This window comes from Oncorhynchus clarkii, chromosome 33 (genome assembly GCF_045791955.1).
Source record: "Oncorhynchus clarkii lewisi isolate Uvic-CL-2024 chromosome 33, UVic_Ocla_1.0, whole genome shotgun sequence".
NCBI classification, from domain to species: domain Eukaryota; kingdom Metazoa; phylum Chordata; class Actinopteri; order Salmoniformes; family Salmonidae; genus Oncorhynchus; species Oncorhynchus clarkii.
In genome coordinates, this window is record NC_092179.1 from 26,696,285 (window position 1) to 26,717,450 (window position 21,166).

At 43.2% G+C, this 21,166-nt stretch overlaps 4 protein-coding genes across 4 annotated transcripts in view; 2 read left to right on the plus strand and 2 right to left on the minus strand.

Annotated features, from left to right (window-relative positions):
- Positions 1 to 4,658, plus strand: part of LOC139392671 (solute carrier family 26 member 5) — a 16,677-nt gene extending 12,019 nt beyond the window's left edge. Inside the window, exons 15-18 of the mRNA XM_071140822.1 lie at positions 442 to 574; positions 893 to 1,108; positions 1,342 to 1,396; positions 1,545 to 4,658. Coding sequence (XP_070996923.1) covers positions 442 to 574; positions 893 to 1,108; positions 1,342 to 1,396; positions 1,545 to 1,684 — 544 coding nt within the window. The 3' untranslated portion in view covers positions 1,685 to 4,658. The remainder of the gene's footprint in view (positions 1 to 441; positions 575 to 892; positions 1,109 to 1,341; positions 1,397 to 1,544) is intronic.
- Positions 4,659 to 4,696: 38 nt separating this feature from the next.
- On the minus strand, positions 4,697 to 9,283 carry LOC139392670 (proteasome 26S subunit, ATPase 2). The gene is made up of 12 exons (XM_071140821.1): positions 9,102 to 9,283; positions 8,642 to 8,679; positions 8,312 to 8,393; positions 7,984 to 8,083; positions 7,705 to 7,836; positions 7,517 to 7,589; positions 6,888 to 6,983; positions 6,487 to 6,651; positions 6,135 to 6,222; positions 5,697 to 5,899; positions 5,188 to 5,284; positions 4,697 to 4,963 (listed from the first exon to the last, which is right to left on the minus strand). Exons 1-12 carry the CDS (start codon positions 9,172 to 9,174, stop codon positions 4,806 to 4,808), a joined length of 1,305 nt encoding a protein of 434 aa, XP_070996922.1. The 5' UTR covers positions 9,175 to 9,283; the 3' UTR covers positions 4,697 to 4,805.
- A 229-nt stretch (positions 9,284 to 9,512) lies between these two features.
- Positions 9,513 to 15,925, plus strand: LOC139392668 (DnaJ (Hsp40) homolog, subfamily C, member 2). The gene is made up of 16 exons (XM_071140818.1): positions 9,513 to 9,728; positions 10,302 to 10,492; positions 11,002 to 11,077; positions 11,219 to 11,317; positions 11,796 to 12,018; positions 12,243 to 12,308; positions 12,645 to 12,736; positions 12,859 to 12,980; positions 13,089 to 13,238; positions 13,377 to 13,465; positions 13,560 to 13,629; positions 13,712 to 13,893; positions 14,243 to 14,343; positions 14,430 to 14,540; positions 14,763 to 14,917; positions 15,194 to 15,925. The coding sequence occupies exons 1-16, from the start codon at positions 9,671 to 9,673 to the stop codon at positions 15,260 to 15,262; spliced, it is 1,854 nt and encodes a 617-aa protein (XP_070996919.1). The 5' UTR covers positions 9,513 to 9,670; the 3' UTR covers positions 15,263 to 15,925.
- LOC139392669 (peptidase, mitochondrial processing subunit beta) lies at positions 14,020 to 19,479 on the minus strand. The gene is made up of 13 exons (XM_071140819.1): positions 19,306 to 19,479; positions 18,798 to 18,935; positions 18,623 to 18,709; positions 18,390 to 18,519; positions 18,039 to 18,237; positions 17,563 to 17,642; positions 17,246 to 17,358; positions 16,760 to 16,903; positions 16,514 to 16,674; positions 16,226 to 16,311; positions 15,989 to 16,077; positions 15,794 to 15,869; positions 14,020 to 15,505 (listed from the first exon to the last, which is right to left on the minus strand). Exons 1-13 carry the CDS (start codon positions 19,471 to 19,473, stop codon positions 15,441 to 15,443), a joined length of 1,536 nt encoding a protein of 511 aa, XP_070996920.1. The 5' UTR covers positions 19,474 to 19,479; the 3' UTR covers positions 14,020 to 15,440.
- Between the last annotated feature and the right edge of the window lie 1,687 nt (positions 19,480 to 21,166).

Here is a 21,166-nt window from a genome sequence, read left to right on the forward strand (position 1 = left end):
CCGTGTGTGTTTCTGTGTGTGGAATATGGAAGGTAATCTCAGCTGCCGTGTGTGTTTCTGTGTGTGGAATATGGAAGGTAATCTCAGCTGCCGTGTGTGTTTCTGTGTGTGGAATATGGAAGGTAATCTCAGCTGCCGTGTGTGTTTCTGTGTGTGGAATATGGAAGGTAATCTCAGCTGCCGTGTGTGTTTCTGTGTGTGGAATATGGAAGGTAATCTCAGCTGCCGTGTGTGTTTCTGTGTGTGTTTCTGTGTGTGGAATATGCAGAGTTGCATACGTTTTCATTTGTGTCCGACTATGTTACGGGTCAAGCACTTTAGGCCTAGCAAACTAGTCCATCTCTCCTGTAGACTGTAGCTACACTACAGTTCAGTGAGGGATCCTTGCATTGGGGAAAAAACAGCCTGACCCATCCTGTCTCGTCATATTTAAACATGTGTACAGACAGGAGTGGACCCCGTACATCTCCAGGCTATACGGAAAGCCCGAAAAAGAAAACTGAAGAAGGAGAGCGCAGAGAGGGAGAGCCAAAACCACAAGTCACCACAAAAAATGAGTGCTGTCGTCAAACTGGTGAGCCCATTCAATATGGTATTTCTGCTCCGTCACTCACAATATCACTTTGGTTTACTTCCCCTGCTTCTTGTTAAAACACGCCACATATTGACACTGTAACCAGAACACCAGACAGACGGGCAGAATTAGGCCTTCACATAGTCATTTTCTAAGAGGCTTTTGCTGTTAGCCTTGTTGTGGTTGGTTTGAAGCCAAAAGAGGTGTGATTGCCTGGTACAATTTTGGTCTTGTGTGATTGGCAGACACGATATTGGTTTCCTTCATTCTCCTATATGATTGGCTGATACAATTTCGGTCGTCTTGTGATTGGGCCAGGATGTGGAGCTGGGCGTCACTCACGAAGTGGTGGCAGGGGGCGGCTCCCAGAACCACTTGGAGGTGCAGGGGAACGGGCAGGTGGCCGAGACCCACACAGAGTCAGACTCTGAGGAGACCCGGTTCCTAGAGCCCCTCTGTCCTGTCCACACCCTCATTCTGGACTGGACCCCTGTCAACTTCATCGATTCTGTGGGAGCCAAAGCAATCAAGTTGGTAAGGGACCTTATCTCAACTCGCAGAGCACTGGGGTCTGTTCAGAAGTGTAACATTACAGAACAGATATGCCTTTCTGTCATGCAGAATTAGGCGCAATGTCAGCTTTGTTCATGACATTTCTATCGTAATGTTGGGCCCTTCTGAACAGGACTCTGGTGTTACTTCTGATTGCCTCTTAAGTTTCCAACTTCCTCATTTCATGGTGTTCTCACAAGTTTTCCTCTCTGCAGGTGATCAAGGAGTATGCAGCTGTGGATGTGTGTGTCTTCATCGCCGGCTGCAGCAGTGAGTTAAAACATACTGGTCTAGATTACTATTAAAAAACCTGAGGGTAACTGAACTAGAGGTTGTTTAAGACACTAGCCTTAGCAACAATAACACTAGTCAGTCAGATATAGGCCTACCTACCAAGCTGTGTGTTGTTTCCTAACAGGAACTCTGCTGGCTGAACTCCGCACCCTGCAGTTTTTCACCGGGGTCGCGACCCCAGAAATGGTCTTCCCCACCGTCCATGACGCTGTATTGCACAGTCGGCGCCGGACTGCCCCGCCCACCATCCCTGCCATCCAATGACATTGTCTGACGGGGGACATCAAGGGGGAGGGGACACAGGGCCACATGCACCTAAGGCTGCTCTAAAGCCACGTTCACATTGGCAGTTTGAAGTGACTCAAACCCTTTATTATATATACACTGCTCAAAAAAATAAAGGGAACACTTAAACAACACAATGTAACTCCAAGTCAATCACACTTCTGTGAAATCAAACTGCCCACTTAAGAAGCAACACTGATTGACAATACATTTCACATGCTGTTGTGCAAATTGAATAGACAACGGCTGGAAATTATAGGCAATTAGCAAGACACCCCCCAATAAAGGAGTGGTTCTGCAGGTGGTAACCACAGACCACTTCTCAGTTCCTATGCTTCCTGGCTGATGTTTTGGTCACTTTTGAATGCTGGCGGTGCTTTCACTCTAGTGGTAGCATGAGACGGAGTCTACAACCCACACAAGTGGCTCAGGTAGTGCAGCTCATCCAGGATGGCACATCAATGCAAGCTGTGGCAAGAAGGTTTGCTGTGTCTGTCAGCGTAGTCTCCAGGAGACAGGCCAGTACATCAGGAGATGTGGAGGAGGCCGTAGGAGGGCAACAACCCAGCAGCAGGACCGCTACCTCTGCCTTTGTGCAAGGAGGAGCAGGAGGAGCACTGCCAAATGCAGCAGGCGACAAATGTGCATGTGTCTGCTCAAACGGTCAGAAACAGACTCCATGAGGGTGGTATGAGGGCCCGACATCCACGGGTGGGGGTTGTGCTTACAGCCCAACACCGTGCAGGACGTTTGGCATTTGCCAGAGAACCCCAAGATCGGCAAATTCGCCACTGGCGCCCTGTGCTCACAGATGAAAGCAAGTTCACACTGAGCACATGTGACAGACGTGACAGTCTGGAGACGCCGTGGAGAACGTTCTGCTGCCTGCAACATCCTCCAGCATGACCGGTTTGGCGGTGGGTCAGTCATGGTGTGGGGTGGCATTTCTCTGGGGGGCCGCACAGCCCTCCATGTGCTCGCCTGACTGCCATTAGGTACCGAGATGAGATCCTCAGACCCCTTGTGAGACCATATGCTGGTGCGGTTGGCCGTGGGTTCCTCCTAATGCAAGACAATGCTAGACCTCATGTGGCTGGAGTGTTTCAGCAGTTCCTGCAAGAGGAAGGCATTGATGCTGTGGACTGGCCCGCCCGTTCCCCAGACCTGAATCCAATTGAGCACATCTGGGACATCATGTCTCGCTCCATCCACCAACAACGTTGCACCACAGACTGTCCAGGAGTTGGCGGATGCTTTAGTCCAGGTCTGGGAGGAGATCCCTCAGGAGACCATCCGCCACCTCATCAGGAGCATGCCCAGGCATTGTAGGAAGGTCATACAGGCACGTGGAGGCCACACACACTACTGAGCCTCATTTTGACTTGTTTTAAGGACATTACATCAAAGTTGGATCAGCCTGTAGTGTGGTTTTCCACTTTAATTTTGAGTGTGACTCCAAATCCAGACATCCATGGGTTGATCAATTTGATTTCCATTGATAATTTTGGTGTGATTTTGTTGTCAGCACATTCAACTATGTAAAGAAAAAAGTATTTAATAAGAATATTTCATTCATTCAGATCTAGGATGTGTTATTGTAGTGTTCCCGTTTATTTTTTTGAGCAGTGTGTATATACATATAAATCAAATCTGTTCCTTTTTTCCTGCAGTCTGAACAGGAAATGGATTAGGATATTTCTAGCCACATTTCAAACCACCTTCGTAGCCCTCAAGGTGTTTTTAGACTGTTATTTGGCATCTCTTGTTGCTAGCTACTCTGACAAGAACGTGGTAGCTAACTAGCTTGTTAATTGTTTTAAATTATTTTGAACTTTCAAAGCAACTGGGAAACATCCATGGCAGGAGTCGTCACCTTAGCCTGCTACATAACTTCTGAGTGCTAGGAAGCACAAACACCTACACCGCACACACACCTGTCGTTACTATGACAACTAGCATAGCCATGTCAGCAAATGACTGCTGTCTGAACACAAACTAATCTGATTTGGTAACTTGATGTTTGGACAGTCAGTATTCCAAAATGAATTTAAAAAACTGATTTGAGCATTAAGGCCTGCAGTGTGAACAAGGCTTAGGTGACCCGGGGGAGTTCGGGCTGGAGACCTCCAACCAGCAGCACCAGAGACCGTCTGAACGCCCATCTCCAAGTGCAACTTTTTGTTTTAAGCAGAGAAATATATTTAATAAAGATGTGTTTTGTTTTATTGCTAACATTCCTACGGGCTGCAGCGTGCAGGACTCTTGGCGTTTTGTGCTAAGAGCAAGTCATTTATCAATTTACTGCGTCTTTGAAATGGTTTCAAGCACTTGTGTTCTTCACAGCATTGTCTCAAAGTAGAAGAGAAATAGCAACACTCAGGTTTTTAGGTCACATGTTGAGTGCTGAGGGTCTTTTCAGAGCATCCCCATTAGTGGTTACATTTGAGATCCAGGAGAGCAACAATGAATAGGCCCACCACTGTAGCTCTGACATGTTGAATAGATGGTCTAAGTAACATGTTTTTCTCAAAGATTGGCCTCTTGTTACCCCTTTCCTGCTGAATATCTAAGAAATGCATCATTACAGTTCATCATTGTACAATTAGTGTGCAAATCTACAAACTAATCAGGTAGGCCACTTCACAGCTGTTACTCATACTATTCTTTTCAAATAATCTGTTTTGTCAAGTGTCTTTCAATCAGTGATATGCAGTTGAATGTACTATATGAATAACCAGTCACTACAGCAGCTGAACACTGCGTTTGGTCCAATTCAAGTCACTCATCTAGTGCTGTATGTTGTGTTGGTACAAAGCTATGAATTTGTACATTTGAAGTTATCAATATTTTTGTGATAATATATGGATGGTTTAAATTGAATGGATGGTTTAAATGTACTGTACATATCTTACAGCTTGACTTTTACATCAATAAACAATGCAGTTTTATAGTACAGGTCAATGTGTGATTGAATGAAAACTAGAAAATGTCCAAACTGGAATAAACTTTAATTGTGTAGGTAATGTTTAATGACAGAAAATGAGCATCGACTCTCCTCCCGAGCCTCTTGGGAAACAACCCCAGATGCAGACGGCGCTGTTTAGTTGTAGGTCATGTATCTTGGGGTGGCGCTGAACTTGGCGTAGGACTTGATGACCTTGTTGACCGCCTCCAGGAAGTCCTTCTCAGTGGCGATCTTCCGGCGGGCGCGGATGGCGAACATACCCGCCTCCGTGCACACGCTGCGAATCTCGGCACCTGATAGGACAAAACAAACGGTGTGATTGTTTCAGATTGACTACCTTGCATCCCAAATATGTCTTAACAGTGTGTGGGCTACATGGTTGGAGCCAGTCATTGGGCTGCAGTAGAGAGTGCAGGGTAGAGAATTCCAACACAGCCTTTATACATGTCAGTTACTAAAAATAGTGGTGCCCCCTTGTGTCGCGTCACCGGAACAACACGGTGTTGGGTCATCTTACCTGTGCTGTTGGGACAGAGACGAGCCAGCAGCTCGAAGCGGATGTCTCTCTCCACGCTCATGGAGCGGGCATGGATCTTGAAGATGTGAGTACGACCCTGAAACAACACCTCATTCTTTACCACACTACCAGGCCACTCTACATTCATATCTTCACTATTCATCCAGTAGGAATAATTGTTGGCAGCTAACTTCATTCGCTACTCATTCATCTTCATGCATTTTTTATTACCACCTATGTAAGCTATTCCTCTGCATATTCACCAAGTCAGGGAGGAGTCAGGCTACGTTCCAAATGGCACCCTGTTCCCTAATATAGTGCACTACTTTTGACCAGCCAAATGGAACCCTCTTCCCTAATATAGGGCACTACTTTTGACCAGCCAAATTGCACCCTGTTCCCTAATATAGTGCACTACTTTAGACCAGGATCCAAAGGGAATAGGGTGCCATTAGGGACTGGAGTCAGAGGTCAGAGTTACTCCCGTTCTAATCAGACATGGTATTAACCTCCAGGTCTGGCAGGCTGAACTCAATCTTCCTGTCCAGTCGCCCGGGCCTCATGAGGGCCGGGTCCAGGGTGTCGGGCCGGTTGGTGGCCATCAGGACCTTGATGTTCCCCCTGGGGTCGAAGCCGTCCAGCTGGTTGATGAGCTCCAGCATGGTCCTCTGGACCTCATTGTCCCCACCGGCACCGTCATCAAAACGGGCCCCTACAAGACAAGACACAACCCACATGGAATTCGAGGCACAACCAGACAGGGCTACTATTTCTGGTGACAAGATGAGAGCACCCTGTGCACGTCAAGCTGCCTCCTGCCCTATGGGTTGTTCTGGCTCGGACAAGGCTACTTACTACCACTTCTTGTGAAATGCATATATGTGTTATTTTATAGAGTTGTCTTGCATTTAAATCAGTACACAAGTTATTATTTTTTAAGTGCTGACCTCCAATAGCGTCAATTTCATCGAAGAAGATGAGACATGCCTTCTTGGTTCTGGCCATCTCGAAAAGCTCCCGCACCATTCTGGCACCCTGAGGAAGAGAAACGAGTACAGAGAACAAGGTAAGCTTACACCAATTCAGGACCACATTCCTGAGTTAATTCTCCATCATCCTGAGTTCTCAAATCTATTCAAATACAACTTGATTGTGACTAGCTCTGGGTTGAAGTTTACCCTATATACAGATCTAGGATCAGCTTCCCATCCTCTGACCCTAACCATTATTGGGGGAAATTCTAAACTGACCCAAGATCAGTGTCTAGGGTCAACTTCACCCTCCACCAATGTGACTCACCTCTCCCACGTATTTCTGGACCAGCTCTGAGCCGATGACCCTGATGAAGCAGGCATCGGTGCGGTTGGCCACGGCTCTGGCACACAGGGTTTTACCTGTACCAGGTGGGCCGAACAGCAGAACCCCCTTCGGGGGCTCAATACCCAGGTTGACAAACCTCTCGGGCTGAAAGCAGAACAGACAACGAGAGGAGACATAAGCAGAGGTACAAAGGATCTAATATGTTTTAAGTGTACAAGATGTCTAATAACCCTGCCACAAATGCAGGAAATCTGAGGGCACTCACCCATGTCTTTATTGCCTTATTGATACCTTCTCATTTAAATGTCACGAATGTATAGTTTATACATATTTTGTGATATTCGGTAGAGTGATTATAAATGACAAATTGAGACACTTACATGGAGCAGTGGGGTCTCCACAACCTCCCTGAGCTTCTCAATCTGCTCTTTACATCCACCCACGTCACTGTAGGTCACATCAGGCTTCTCCTCCACCTAGTAGACAGGAACAGAGACAGGGAGAGACATTGCTGTTAGTTCAGGTAGCTACAATACTTTGACAAGCATCCTTATTTCAGGCCATGGTTGTAAACATTAAGCACCAAGCAGGGAGGCACTACTTGAGGTGTATTCACTAGGAACCAAACTGAACCAAAGGGGGAGGGACCTACCTGAATTTGTCCAATAGAAACTCTGTTTCAAAGAATTTCCAGTTTGCAGTAAACAGTTTCAGTAGCAAAAATGTTTTGGGCTAATGATTACACCCCAGAACTTGAACAAGAAGAAACATTTATTTTTTCTGTTGCAAAAAGTTTTGCTACTGTGTGCCCTAATGAATAAAACCCCTTTCTCAAAACAGATGTTGGCCTTCATTGCACTGATCTGAAAGCGCTGACCGGGTGAAAGCCAACCTAATCGATGAGCTTCCACCATATTGTTTTTACCCATCAAGTACTTTTCCAATCGTTGCAGATGAAGGTGAGGAAACAGATCTTGAATTGAGATCAAGCGGTTGTGTCACGTCTTACCTGCATCATAGTGACTGTGGGGTCAATCTTGGGAGGCAGAGGAATGTGGATCTGGTACTTGTTTCTGTCCACACTAAAATATAAAACACAAGATACTTAAGTATCTAACAATAATACTGTACCTATGCAATATTGGACATCGGCACACGTGATTCCTATTGGAGTAAGATATCACCCTTCATCCTTACCCGACTCTCATACCCTCCTCTATGTCAGTGGGGGCCACCTGGTCACTCAGGTCCACCACAAACTTGGCAAACTGCTTCACATTGATGATGTACTTTGGATCTTCAGAGTCAGCATTGATGATCTTTGTGCATCTGCCACAACAAAATACAACAAGCATGTGGGTGTTTAGCTCAAACTAGAAAACAAAACCTAATAAAAAAATATCCATTGTTTTTTAAGACGGTTAAGTCTATTAAATTATGTTGGTGAGATACAGTAAATTGAGAAGTGTGCCATACCTTGCCACCTGCAGTGGCTGCTCGCTCTGCAGAGTCTGTTTGTCTGCAGCCAGATCCCAAAGTGCAGGGGGAGCCAGGCCAGTGTCCGATTCCTTAATGCCTGCATTGTTAGATAGCTGAGGTTAGTGCACATACGCTACCTGTCAGACATGACAGCAACAAATAACAGATGTTCTGCTATCACTAAGGAAAAGAAAGCCACATTCTAAATATGTTCAAGCATCGTGGGAGGGTAGATTTTTTTATTTTCACCTTTATTTAACCAGGTAGGCTAGTTTAATGAGTGATAATGCACATGGATGTTACGTATAATCACATTGCTGCCTACCGGTTAGTTCATTGATCTTCTTGAGCAGGTTTTGGATGTCATCTTCCACTTGCTTAATCTGTCTGGAGTAAGTGCTCTGGCCCTGTTCACAACCAGCAATACAAAGATGTCAGTCACAAAGAATTGCATGTTATGTAGTTGTTCTAGCAGATAATGACATTTCAAAATCAGTGATAATCAACCTTTAATCAATAGGTAATTACTGGAAAATGAATTGGCCTGCCCTACACCATTAGACAACATCACAGGGGTCATTATGATTATAGTTAGGCCTACAAGATGTAAAATAGCAATCAATTAATGTACAGGTATAAACTAGCTCATACTTACATAAGTTTTCAATAAGGCAATGTCTCCTTCATCCAAAGCTGGAGGGCAAAAATACATCTCAATTTGAATTTACATAACATTCACGAAGAACCAATTCGTAGCTATTAAATATGCAAATATTATTATTATAATAGCTTGTCTTTACATCCAGGCATAATTGATAACAATTTAAAGAACCCACTGTGACTTAGGTGTCTAAAACAAAACTGGCAAATTGTTCATTAGTCAAGGCTAGCTAACATTAGCCCTGGCTAGATAACTAATGATATTAAGCCATACTGGTAAAGATCACCGTGGCTTGTTTGATTTTTGTTAAGTACCTATCTAGGTCATATTGTTATTAACTAGCTAGCTTTGTTAACGTATTCACATTAAATGACTTAAATTAGCCATCCTAGCTAACTGTCGTACTGACCAAGCTAGCTAATAAACAGTGGTTCTCAAAAATATAATCACATACATCTGATAGGTTTATCCTCCTCTTCTTTGGCATCTTTGATTTTCCTTTGATCGCCTCCCAAATAATCTGGCATTGCTAATGTTATTCTGTGTATAAAGTTTTACTAGAAGATTTTGTGCTTCAGCACAACAAGGATTACACAGCAGGTTTGTTACTTCCGCTGTGCACAATTAACCGGAAATGGGGGTCGGACCTTTATTTGACGACCATTGTCATAATGTTCCAAGTTTTTTATAAATATTTTATACAACCAATGTATTTTACACAACCAATATCTGTTCAAATGTATGAATATTCTTAACATATTTAAGCGACATACTTAATACTAGTATAACAGTCGTTTGTGAGAAGATCGTCTCTGAAATTTAAAAGTATTATTTAGGAACTAAATATAAGGTATCCTATGTGGGATTTCGGAATTATAAGAGTGTAAGCCAGGTCTACCCAGTAAGGCACTTGTAAAAGCAGGCCCATGTGGTGTGCTGAAAAACCGGGCGACATACTAGCACTTTAGAAAACATTTAACTGAATACATTTCACAGCTGAATGTTATAGCACACCTTTCCAATATGCTAATAGAAGCATTAGAAGAGGATGTTACAGTAGTCTACTGTAATGCCATTGCTGGTAAGCATTGAATGAGAGTGAAATTACTGCTGATACTGACACAATTCGCTATCATGTAGCTAGCTAGCAAGCAATCAACTATGCTAGTTAACTACCGGTATGTCAGAGAACAGCTAACGTTAGCTAGTTATCGCATACTAGTATGAAGTGTTATTTAATTCATATTGTTAATATAATCATTGTATCTAGCTAACGTTAATGTCTATGAAAATCGTTACGCTAACTAGCTAAATGAGGGACATAATTTATGTTGTGCATGTGTTTGCTGTTGCTGAATCTTAGTTTTGAATGCTGCACAGATTTGTTCATATACTGTAGCCCCACATAGCTAGCTATAACACTTACCATGGCAATTGTTTGTTCATTTGTGGACATTTAGTGATACTTACAACAACAAAAAATGAGAACAACACTCAACTTATTAAAGGATATTTGACAGTCCTAGCTCACACTTACTCATACAAAATGTACGTTTTGATAACAAGTTTGAAGTTTGGTAGGTTGCAGAATGTTATTCTCAGAGAGAGAATGCAGCCGGATGGAGGGGATAATGGTTGCCCTCCTCTCCCTCAGCCTCAGTGCAGATCGAGGTGGAACCTGTTGGTCGGTGGTTCGAGGCCTTTCTGAAGAGGAGGAACAGGAATGTATCGGCCTCCTTCCAGGAGCTTGAGGAAGAGGAGGAGCTGTCTGAGGAATCTGAGGATGAAGAGCTGCAGCTGGAGGATTTCCCCCTGCTGAGAACACTGGACCCCAAAGACTGGAAGGTAGTCAGGTGTATTCATTTTGCCGATTGAAAATAATTTCTTAAACTGAAACGGGGATAAACATACCTGAATTTGTCCAATCGAAACACTCGTTTGCAACTGTTGGACTAATAATTACACCCTAGATCAGCTAGATGTATGCAAGAAGTGTGCAAGGCTGTATTAAATGGGTCACTCTTCGTTAATTCTTCTCTTGACCTGTTGTAGCAACCTCATGATGGGTATGGGAAAAATTGTTGTATCGTGTAGTAGCCTACACCTATTGACGTTACATTGAGCTGGGTGAATGAAATATGAATGGCACTCATCCAATATGCTGTAATAGAAATAAGGCCATGCTCATAATTAAAATGGTCCTCCCTCATGTTAAACAGCACCGACTGCCACTGAGTTAGACGTTATATCAGTGGGACTTCCCTTCAGAACCATTAGGAACACTGTGTATTGAATTCTACTTTTGGGAGTACGTAGTAAAGGATGTCTTCCCCCTTTGGCGTTTCTCTTTTCAGAATCAAGATCACTATGCTGTCCTTGGACTGGCTCATATGAGGTACAAGGCGACACAGAAACAAATCAAAGCTGCCCGTGAGTATTTCCATGTGTGCTGTTGTCTTCTGAACCACATTATATTTGTTGACCGTAAGGTTTCTCTGACATTACTTCCAGAGTTTGTTAGAATAGCAGCTTGTTTTACCGCAGTATATTAAGTGTAATGTTTTTCAACAGACAAGGCAATGGTGCTGAAGCATCACCCTGACAAAAGGAAAGCTGCGGGAGAGCTGATTGTAGAAGGAGACGGTGACTACTTCACCTGTATAACTAAAGGTAAGGACATTGAAAAACATGGTCAGCAATGTCAAAGTCATGGTTTATTCAAATCTTGCAGGGATCACATGCACATCCTAAAAAAAGTATGTCCCTTTGGATAACTGTCTTATATAGGTGTTATACCTCACAGTACTCCCTCTGTATACAAATACAATGATTATAGTATGAAATATAGTATTGTTTAACAGAAGGTTGCTGGCATCAATATCTTAGGTGTCACCTACTGCCAATGTTCCCTTGAGCAACAAACTCAACCCCCTAAACTGCTCATTGGGCACTGCAGCTGCCCTCTGCTCCAGCCGAATGTGTGTTTGTGTGTGTGTGTATATCGGGAGGGATGGTGTTGGATAAAAGCAAAAGACTGATATCTATCTGGTGGACTAATAAAGTAGATGTTATCTCTTATCATTTGAGGCTAAACATTCTGTTTCAGCTCCTATTAACAATAATATTTTGTGTTTTTATCTCATACCAGCTATAGAGATGCTGTCAGATCCTGTGAAGCGAAGAGCATTTGACAGTGTAGATCCTACCTTTGACAACGCTGTGCCTTCAAAGGGCGAAGGCAAAGATAACTTCTTTGAGGCGTATGCTCCCGTTTTTGAGAGAAATGCCCGGTGGTCTTCTAAAAAACATGTTCCCAGACTTGGCACTATGGATTCCTCTTTTGAGGATGTGGATAATTTTTATTCTGTTTGGTAAGTAAGACCATCACTGGCCATCAGCATTGGCCATTGTGCGGAAAATGCCTTTGAGTTTGAACCTTGAACTACAAGGGAATTACTGCTCTTTCAGCCAAAGAATTCTGAATATGGAACTTATTTCAGACATGCGGTGTATTGCAACTTCTCACAATGATTTGATATTTCTTGTTCATTTATTTGAATTGTGAATTTGTTTCCCATTCATAATCTCAATCAAGGTACAACTTTGACTCATGGAGAGAGTTTTCTTATTTGGATGAAGAGGAAAAGGACAAGGCAGAATGGTAAGTAATATCAGAACATGGTGGGTAATATCCAAACAATCCACGTGGAATGCACTGTCATATATGTATGTATTGTAGATGTGTTATTGTCACCAGGTACAGTAGAATGTGTTGCTTTACAGGGTTAGCCATAGTACGGTGCCCCCCTGGAGCAAATTAGGGTTAAGTGCCTTGCTCAAGTGCACATCGACCTTTTTTTTTTTTCTTCAAATAGTCAGATCAGGGATTCGAACCAGGGACCTTTCGGTTACTGGCCCAGAGCTCTAACCGCTAGGCTGCCTGTGTCTTCCATTCTCAGTAGTGTCTGATTTGTATGCTTTCATCTGTTGAATTCAGTCGTGATGAGAGGAGATGGATTGAAAAGCAGAATCGTGCAGCCAGAGCCACCAGGAAGAAGGAAGAGATGAATAGACTACGGACGCTTGTTGGTAAGGCCCACTAGACATGCATACCTGTTCTTACATGAACAATAGAAAATGACTAACTCAACTGAAATACCTGGCAGATGGGTTCATGGAATGACACTGTTTGGGTGCGTTTCTGTTGAAAGACACGGCCTACAGCCTTGATCCCAGGATAAAGAAATTCAAAGATGATGAGAAGGCCAGAAAGGAGAATGAGAAGAAGGCCAAAGCAGACGCCAAGAGGAAAGAGCAGGAAGAGAAGGAGCGGGTCAGTCCGACACATTAGAACATACATTTTGTTTTATTTTTGCCTCTCCCTTGTGTCCAGATTGTTTCTGCGTAGACTTCAATGCGTTTCTGACTGTGTTGGTATCAGGCTCGGCAGGCAGAGCTGGATGCTGCACGGCTGGCCAAAGAGAAGGAGGAAGAGGAGGCCAAACTGGTTGCCCAGCAGGCCAAGAAGGAGAAGGAGATCCAAAAGAAGGCCATCAAGAAAGAGAGGCAGAAACTGAGGACAACTTGCAAGGTGCTGCTTGAATGGGGTGGCCTCTCTCCAGGGAATTAATGAACAGTTGCTGGTTAGTGTGCAAGATTGTAATGCTGTTAAAGGTACCCCAACTCATCTTAGTATTTTCCTGTCCTCTTGTTTTGTTTTCCCCCGAAGAACTGGAATTACTTTGGTGACAATGAATCTGATAGTGTGAAAATGATGGAAGATGTGGAGAAACTTTGTGACCGTTTGGAGCTTGTGAGGTAAAGGATATTAATTGAAATTCGCCTTATTGGTAATACTTTATACAAATCTGGAGTTGAACTCAATACAGTGGGAATCACTTTCTTTCTCCAGTCTGCAATCCCTGAATGAAGGATTGGCATTGGGTTCAAAGGAGGAGGGCAAGGTAGCGGTGGAGAAGCAGGTAGAGAGCACCACATGATGACTGGGTATAAATATGGTACACAGCTTCCATCTGTACCACTGACATTGTTTTGTGTGTACAGGTTCAGGAGGTGAATGCCCAGCTGCAAAAGGAGAAGGATGCGGAGGTGCAGGCCAGGCAAGCTGTCCGCACTACCGTACAAGCCAGCGGAGGAGGCGGGGGCGGAGGAAAGGGCTGGAATGAGGAAGAGCTCCCGCTGCTCATCAAAGCAGTCAACTTGTTCCCTGCTGGAACCAATGCCAGGTACCCTCCCAGGGCTGCTTTCAACAGGGCACAATGTTGAAGTAGAAATATGTAGAACAAACGGGCCTAAAAATACATATAACGAACTTGCCTCTTACATGTAGAATAAGGAATCCACTCTATTCATGACATTTCTGTATTGACATGTTTTTATTGATACTGCTCATAGGAAACACACTTTTTCATTTGAACAATGGTACAAGTTCAATATTCATGACATTTCTATCTGCAATGTTTGCCTAATGAACTTGGCTGTGTTCTGTCCATGAAGTGGAACATTCCACTGCTGGTGTAGATTTCATGCTTTTACTTTTCAAGTGATTCATCTTTCGTTGTTTCTATCCTGTAGATGGGAAGTCATTGCCAACTACATGAACTTGCACTCCACCAGTGGCATCAAAAGGACGGCCAAAGATGTTATCAACAAAGCCAAGAACTTACAAAAGCTTGGTGAGAACTGTCATGTCACCAGATGTAGGAGCCTTTGTCAGTGTAATTCTCTGCAGAACACGTTTGAAACTTTGCCACTTTTTCAGAACCCGGGCAGAAAGATGAGATTAACAAGAAGGCCTTTGAGAAGTTTAACAAAGAGCATGCAGCCGTGCCCCAGACAGTGGACAACGCAGTGCCCTCTGAGAGATTTGACGGTGAGTGGTCATTCAGTAGGTCATTTTTGCTTGCACAAAAGCCCACTGGATTTATACCCATGACTGAAAGTACTTTGTAACTGTCTCCATACTTTCTACACTTGAGGATCTGATTAAGCAATATGGGGGGGGGGGGGGGGTGTAGTAGTGACTACGGGTTCTTTCTGGATATGTTTCCTAGTGTGATCCATTCACTGTCCTCTTCAATTCTCACTGCTTCAGGTGCTGAAGCCAACACTGCATCCTGGACCACTGAGGAGCAGAAGCTTCTAGAGCAGGCCTTGAAGACCTACCCAGTCAGCACCCCAGAGAGGTGGGAGAAGATTGCTGCAGCTGTGCCCGGACGTACCAAGAAGGACTGTATGAAGAGATATAAGGTAAGCTGGACCTTGTTATTGTTAATCCTTCTGTGTGTGGTTTCAATCCCTGTTTGTATGTACAATTTAGATGACATGTCGACGCTGTAGCATTCTAAAGCCGAGATACAATCTGATCACGTTTAGTCTGCACCTTTTTAAAGGCAATGTTTGTGGAGCCCGGATTCACGGTAACCGCTGCATAGCGCACATGTCGACTCAATGGGAAGTGACCTTTTAAAAGGGCTCTACTAATCAGATTGAATGCCTGCCTAAAGCTAGTTCTCTCCTCTACAGGAACTGGTGGAGATGGTCAAAGCCAAGAAGGCCGCCCAGGAACAAGTTGGCAGTAAAAGCAGAAAATGACAAGACAAACAGCCCCATGTTATTCTTTTAACGTTATTGTGTTGGTCTTTATTTTATAATAAAATTCAAAGAAACCACAACTTAAACTCTGTTTGTAAAAGTTGATATGTTTATATATTGTACAGTTGGCTGCTCGCTGTTATTAACTTTCCTAAGTATCTAAAGAGAGCGCCAATTCTCAGGTTCTCATCCAGTACATCCCACTGCGAATTCGGTTGTAGTCTGGGAGCTGCTCAATTGGTCCTGAAAAAAAGAGGGAAATGTACTGAATGCTCTTTATACCACACCAGTTTTGTAAGTAGTCAACCATCAGTTCTGCCCTAGCAGCACAGGTAAGGTCTTGACTGAGTGCAATATTGTATGTATTGTTTTGGCAACGAATGAAGTGTGTATATTTGTAGCTGAAATTGCATAACTTTGTTTGACGACCCCTAATAGCCTTAATTTGGAAAGGGGGGGGGGGGAATGCAAGTAAACAGAATGAATCAGAATCTGTTCTCAATGTCAATAACAATAGAAATCACAACGTACCGACTGCTGCGATGGCAGGCGATTTGTCATAGATGTATTTTGTACACACGTCCTTGATGGTCTTTGCATCTATGGCCTTCGAGGGACATATAAATATTTCAAATAAAGACACTGCAATTTCCCAACACAGTCCACAAGTGTCTTTGCTATGTTAATCACAGCTTACATTTGGGGTCGAAACATTCATTCACTCACATCAATTCTGGCCTCCAGTTCATGCAGAGGGATCCTACGGCTGTAACAAAGCATCTGTCTGCCGATGTCCTCACAGATGGGGGTGGATCCTAGAAAAAAGGTCCATTTGATTTTACGATCATTGGCAGGGTTGGCAAAATACCTCCCATATAAATTGAAATGTCAATGTGTCTGCAGATAACTGTGGGTACCCCTGAAAGTCCATTGGTAACTCAAACCCTAATCACGTGGCCTTACCGTCAAGATGCAAAAGCATGTTTGTCTTGAGGAGGTTCTTGGCTCTTGCAACTTCGTTCTCAGTAACGCTAGTGCAGAGTGACATCCTGAGGTGAACAAAAGTAAACGTCAGTCATATTTATTGGACAGAAGTCATAGTATGAACTGAGCGGCAACCCCCTTTCACACTACCGTGCTGACCCAAACTATGCTGGGTCAGATTTTCTTCACATTGTCCTTTTCAGCCCTGTTCCAGCATAACCAGGTCAGCTTGGTTTGACTGCCCACTCAGGTGACAGCTGTGCTCACCATTCCAGCTGGGCGAAGTGCATCATCTCGTTGATGGTGCCAGGCTCACACACCATGTAGAGTCCCCACAGGCCTGTGTCGGTGTAACAGGTGTTGAAAGACTGGAAGCTGTGGCACAAGTTGCCCTGGCATGCCATCTGTGCCAGCTTGCTGGAGAGATTCTGGCAAAGGTCAATACACAGATTGTAAGAGGCGGAATCGACCTGGAAGGAGTCCCGGTGCCTGGGAACATGAATGAGAACTTACCACACCCCCACCAAAGGAGCGGTCCCAGTTGCCGATGAGTGTGTTTGCCACCATAAGGGGAATGGTATCGGGGTGCGACCAGCCCACTGCTTCCACAGCAATGGCAATGTGTGCCAGGGGCATCTTGTCATCACGAACTCGGATCTATCCAACAATGAAATCAAATTGTCCAATATACAAGGGGAAATTCCACAGTAAGTGACTCATTTCACAAACAAAAACCAACTACTGAAAAGTTAAACAAACCATACAACTTTATGCACAAGGACTACTTTGAACATTTAACAAAAGCACTGTTCAAGTTAGAGAATGACGGTTTGCCATTTCTGTCATTTTGTTACCAAACTTTGCATCTGCACATTTATTTGCGCATAGTTGTTTGAAATACATTTTAAAGTGAAATCTGAGTGTCACTCTTACCATGGAATTGCCCATGGGGAGCAAGTTTGCCTGTTGGAGATAAACATTAAGGGCATTCAATCTCACCTCACTTCCAGTAAAGTCACATTGTGGGAAAGTTGGAGCCTCTCCCTTGTATCTGGCAGGAAGATTCCCAAAGTGGTACTTGGCCAAATCTATCAATTCATTGTGTGAAACCCCTGTTCAAAAGACAACATTAGAATCATTGGAAGATGTTTTGTGCTATTTGTCAATGACAGTGTACATTGTGTGATTTTGACCAATTGTGTAGGCATTGCCTACTAATTGGTTGATGTCATTGGAAACATCTTTATTACTACAAAACATAAGCATGCCATTTTCACAAATGTTGGGATGGTGCTCTTTAAGAGGAGAAAACCTACCCCCAGCAGCAGCCAACACTATTCTCGGTCCTTTGTAGTGAGTCGTGATGTATTCAACAAGGTCTCCTCTGTTTATTGTTCTATAAACACAGACAGCAGAAATGTCACTGCATATCTCCTGTGGTTTCTATGAAGAAAACTGGTCTGAGATGACAGTTAAGTAGTTGACAGGAATAACCAAGTCTAGGGGTGTATTAGTCAGTAGTGAGCAATTCACAACATCGCAGATATAAAGGTATACAGTTAACCGGATGCCCTGTTCTGCACAGTACATTTCTTTAACATTCTAACATTGTTCTCGTGAGCAGGTTTATGTTCATTAGGCACAAAACGGAAGAAAACAGACTGTATCCGAGTGGGACTAGGCTTCCTGGTCCAATAAGGAATGCAGATTTTTTTTGTTTTCAGTTGCAAAACATTTCCCATTCTGTGCCGTAATGAACCCAGGCCTCAGCTGAGGCAGTCGAGAGTCCTACTTGATGTTCTCCGTAGGGCCCAGGATGGTTCTGCCCAGCGCTGTGGCTTGATAAGCTGTGGCGTGGAGGTAATCAAACACCACTTCCTGCAGGTTGGTCTCTACTTCCTGCATCTCTCGGAGGATGACCCCTCGCTCTCGCTCGATCTCTGCTCCCCCCAATGTGCTGTTCTGGATGATGTCTGCCAGGATCTCTACCGCTGGAGAACAAGGGAGGGGGAGCATTATAAAATGGTCTCCGCCACACCGAAGATTCTTAATTTCTTATAGCAAAATGTCCACAATCCATCTGTGGCCACACACAGTTCAGTGACAAGACAGTGGAGCAAATCTCTACAGTCAGTGGTCATACCTCTGGGAAGGTCCTTTGTGAATGCTTTGGCGTAATACACAGTCTGCTCCCTCGAGGTGTAAGCATTCAGATGGGCCCCCATATTTTCAATCTCCAGCTCCAGGTCAAGCTGGGAGCGCTTCCTTGTACCCTGCCAGACGCACATCACAGATGAACAGACATGTCAAACGGCAACAAATATGGTCATGGACATTGGTTGCGATTTGCAGTGGTTGTAGCACTTGTCATCTAACCTTGAAAGCCATGTGTTCCAAGAAATGAGCAGTGCCATTGTTCCTCTCATTCTCATAACGACTCCCTGCATCTATCCAGAGACCAACCTGCAAGGCACCAATTGATGACATCCGACTTCAGCACACATATAGTAGACAGATTGTACTTAACAGTGGGAGGGTCTCTGTTACTCACTGTGCAAGTCGAAAGACCGGAATCCTCAGATGCAACACGTAGTCCATTTTCTAAGGTGGTAACCTTGGTTTCAGGGACATTTAACATCACTTGGTTGGCGGCCTGCGTAGCCAATAGTCTGTGTGAACCAACAATGGACTGCAATGAGAAGGGTGGAAGTGAGTACTATTAGCGACTAACGGTACTAGCTAGCTACAGGAGAACGTTAATAGCATTTGCAAGTTTTACTTGGCTGGGCATTACAGTTTATTCTAGTGTAGACTATAAAAAAAATATCTAGATAATGCTACTGGTTTGAAGTAAGTTGTATGATCATTTCACACGCAGAGTCAATTATCACTAGAAGGAATTTTTCTACTTCATCAAGCTTCAGGACATGCAGAACACAGGCAATGCTGCCTGGATATCCCTCTGCATTAGCTACTATAGCTAGCTAAGTATCTGTTATTGATAATTCTACCAAGGTTTACAGGCTAAAATGGTCACCCTTCTGGATATCGATACTTACCCTGGTTAAGACATTAGTCTTCAATAAATTCCGTTTTACAAGATATCTCCCAGCGGAGGTAAGGCGATGTAAGGACGTCGCCATGTTGATTATTTGTGACATGGCTATTGCGCAAGTGCGATTATTCAGTGAGCTGCCGTAATGAGCATGTAACACGCCCACCAGCATTTGCCATGTCATTATGATTTGCAAAATGTCATATTCATAAATATAAATTTACAAATGTAGCTATAAATGGCCACCCATACTATTTGCATCCCCCCCCCCCCCCCCCTACACACACTTCTACACTGCTGCTACTCTCTGTTATTATCTATACATAGTCACTTTAATAACTCTACCTACATATGCATATAACCTCAATTACCTCAACACCGGTGCCCCCGCATATTGACTCTGTACCGGTTCCGCCCGTATATAGCCCCGCTATTGTTATTTACTGCTGCTCTTTAATTATTTGTTATCTATTACTTTCAGTAGGTATTTTCTTAAAACTGCATTGTTGGTTAAGGGCTTGTAAGTAAACATTTCACTGTACACCTGTTGTATTCGGCACATTTGACAAATACAATTTGATTTGATTGGCTCAGTTTGGTATTTGGTATTTTATTAGGATCCCCATTAGCTGTTGCAAAAGCAGCAGCTACTCTTCCTGGGGTCCACGCAAAACATGAAACATAATACAGAATGACATAATACAGAACATGAATAGACAAGAACAGCTCAAGGACAAAACTGCATATAGTTTTTAAAAAGGCACATGTAGCCTACATATCAATGCATACACACAAACTATCTAGGTCAATTAGGGGAGAGGCGTTGTTCCGCGAGGTGTTGCTTTCTCTGTTTTAGTTAAATAATGACCATGTTTATCTCTCAGTGCCACAAGAATGATGCAAGTGAAGTTTAGTCTAGTGCTGTAGGTTGGTTATCTTTGAATGCAGGTAATCATTCTTAAAGTCATTGCGTAATGTATTGAGTTGATATATAGTGTACCTATGCTGGGGTTAAGATTTGTCAAATATTTCAGCGTTAGTCTATTGGGATATTGCAGTGATCTTATTTTGTTAAACTCGTACCAAATATGGTTTGAATATGATTTGTGGTTTTGGAATTGTTGTTTTAACTGTTTTGCTATTGACTCCTTGTGCATCCCTTTGAGCGTGTTCATCAAGTAGTTCATCAAGTAGTTACTTGTGTTGTGGTGTGAATTTGGGAAGGTTTAGGAATTGTATTGATTGTAATGTGCAAACTGAAATACAACTACAGTTAAGTCCTTACACCATTAGTTAAGGCAATTCATTAGAATATATATACAAAATCTGAAGTCAATCTGATTTATGGTTCATGAGAAGATTTTATAAATAATTTTAAGCATTAGCATATATGGTACAATATGTACAGTTGAAGTCAGAAGTTTACATATACTTAGGTTGCAGTCATTAAAACTCGTTGTTCAACCACTCCACAAATGTCTTGTTAACAAACTATATTTTTGGGAAGTCGGTTAGGACATCTACTTTGTGCATGACACAAGTAATTTTTCCAACAATTGTTTACAGACAGATTATTTCACTTGTAATTCACTGTATCACAATTCCAGTGTGTCAGAAGTTTACATGCACTAAGTTGCCTGTGCCTTTAAACAGCTTGGAAAAATCCAGAAAATTATGTCATGGCTTTAGAAGCTTCTGATAGGCTAATTGACATCATTTGAGTCAATTGGAAGTGTACCTGTGGATGTATTTCAAGGCCTACCTTCAAACTCAGTGCCACTTTGCTTGACATCATGGGAAAATCAAAATAAATTAGCCAAGACATCATAAAAAAAAACAGTTTCATCTTTGGGAGCAATTTCCAA

Coding starts and splice junctions, on each gene's coding strand:
- LOC139392670 (XM_071140821.1), bottom strand. CDS start 9,174: ATGCCAGATTATTTGGGAGGCGATCAAAGGAAAATCAAAGATGCCAAA. Junction 8,680..9,101: donor GGAGGATAAACCTATCAGAT/GTATGTGATTAT, acceptor TTTGCCCTCCAG/CTTTGGATGAAGGAGACATT. Junction 7,837..7,983: donor CAGCCACTGCAGGTGGCAAG/GTATGGCACACT, acceptor TTGTTGTGGCAG/ATGCACAAAGATCATCAATG.
- LOC139392669 (XM_071140819.1), bottom strand. CDS start 19,473: ATGCTGGTGGGCGTGTTACATGCTCATTACGGCAGCTCACTGAATAAT. Junction 17,359..17,562: donor AGTGTTGGCTGCTGCTGGGG/GTAGGTTTTCTC, acceptor TCTTTTGAACAG/GGGTTTCACACAATGAATTG. Junction 15,870..15,988: donor AACTGGAGGCCAGAATTGAT/GTGAGTGAATGA, acceptor TGTCCCTCGAAG/GCCATAGATGCAAAGACCAT.
- LOC139392668 (XM_071140818.1), top strand. CDS start 9,671: ATGCTAATAGAAGCATTAGAAGAGGATGTTACAGTAGTCTACTGTAAT. Junction 11,078..11,218: donor GAAACAAATCAAAGCTGCCC/GTGAGTATTTCC, acceptor GTTTTTCAACAG/ACAAGGCAATGGTGCTGAAG. Junction 14,344..14,429: donor CAAGAACTTACAAAAGCTTG/GTGAGAACTGTC, acceptor CCACTTTTTCAG/AACCCGGGCAGAAAGATGAG.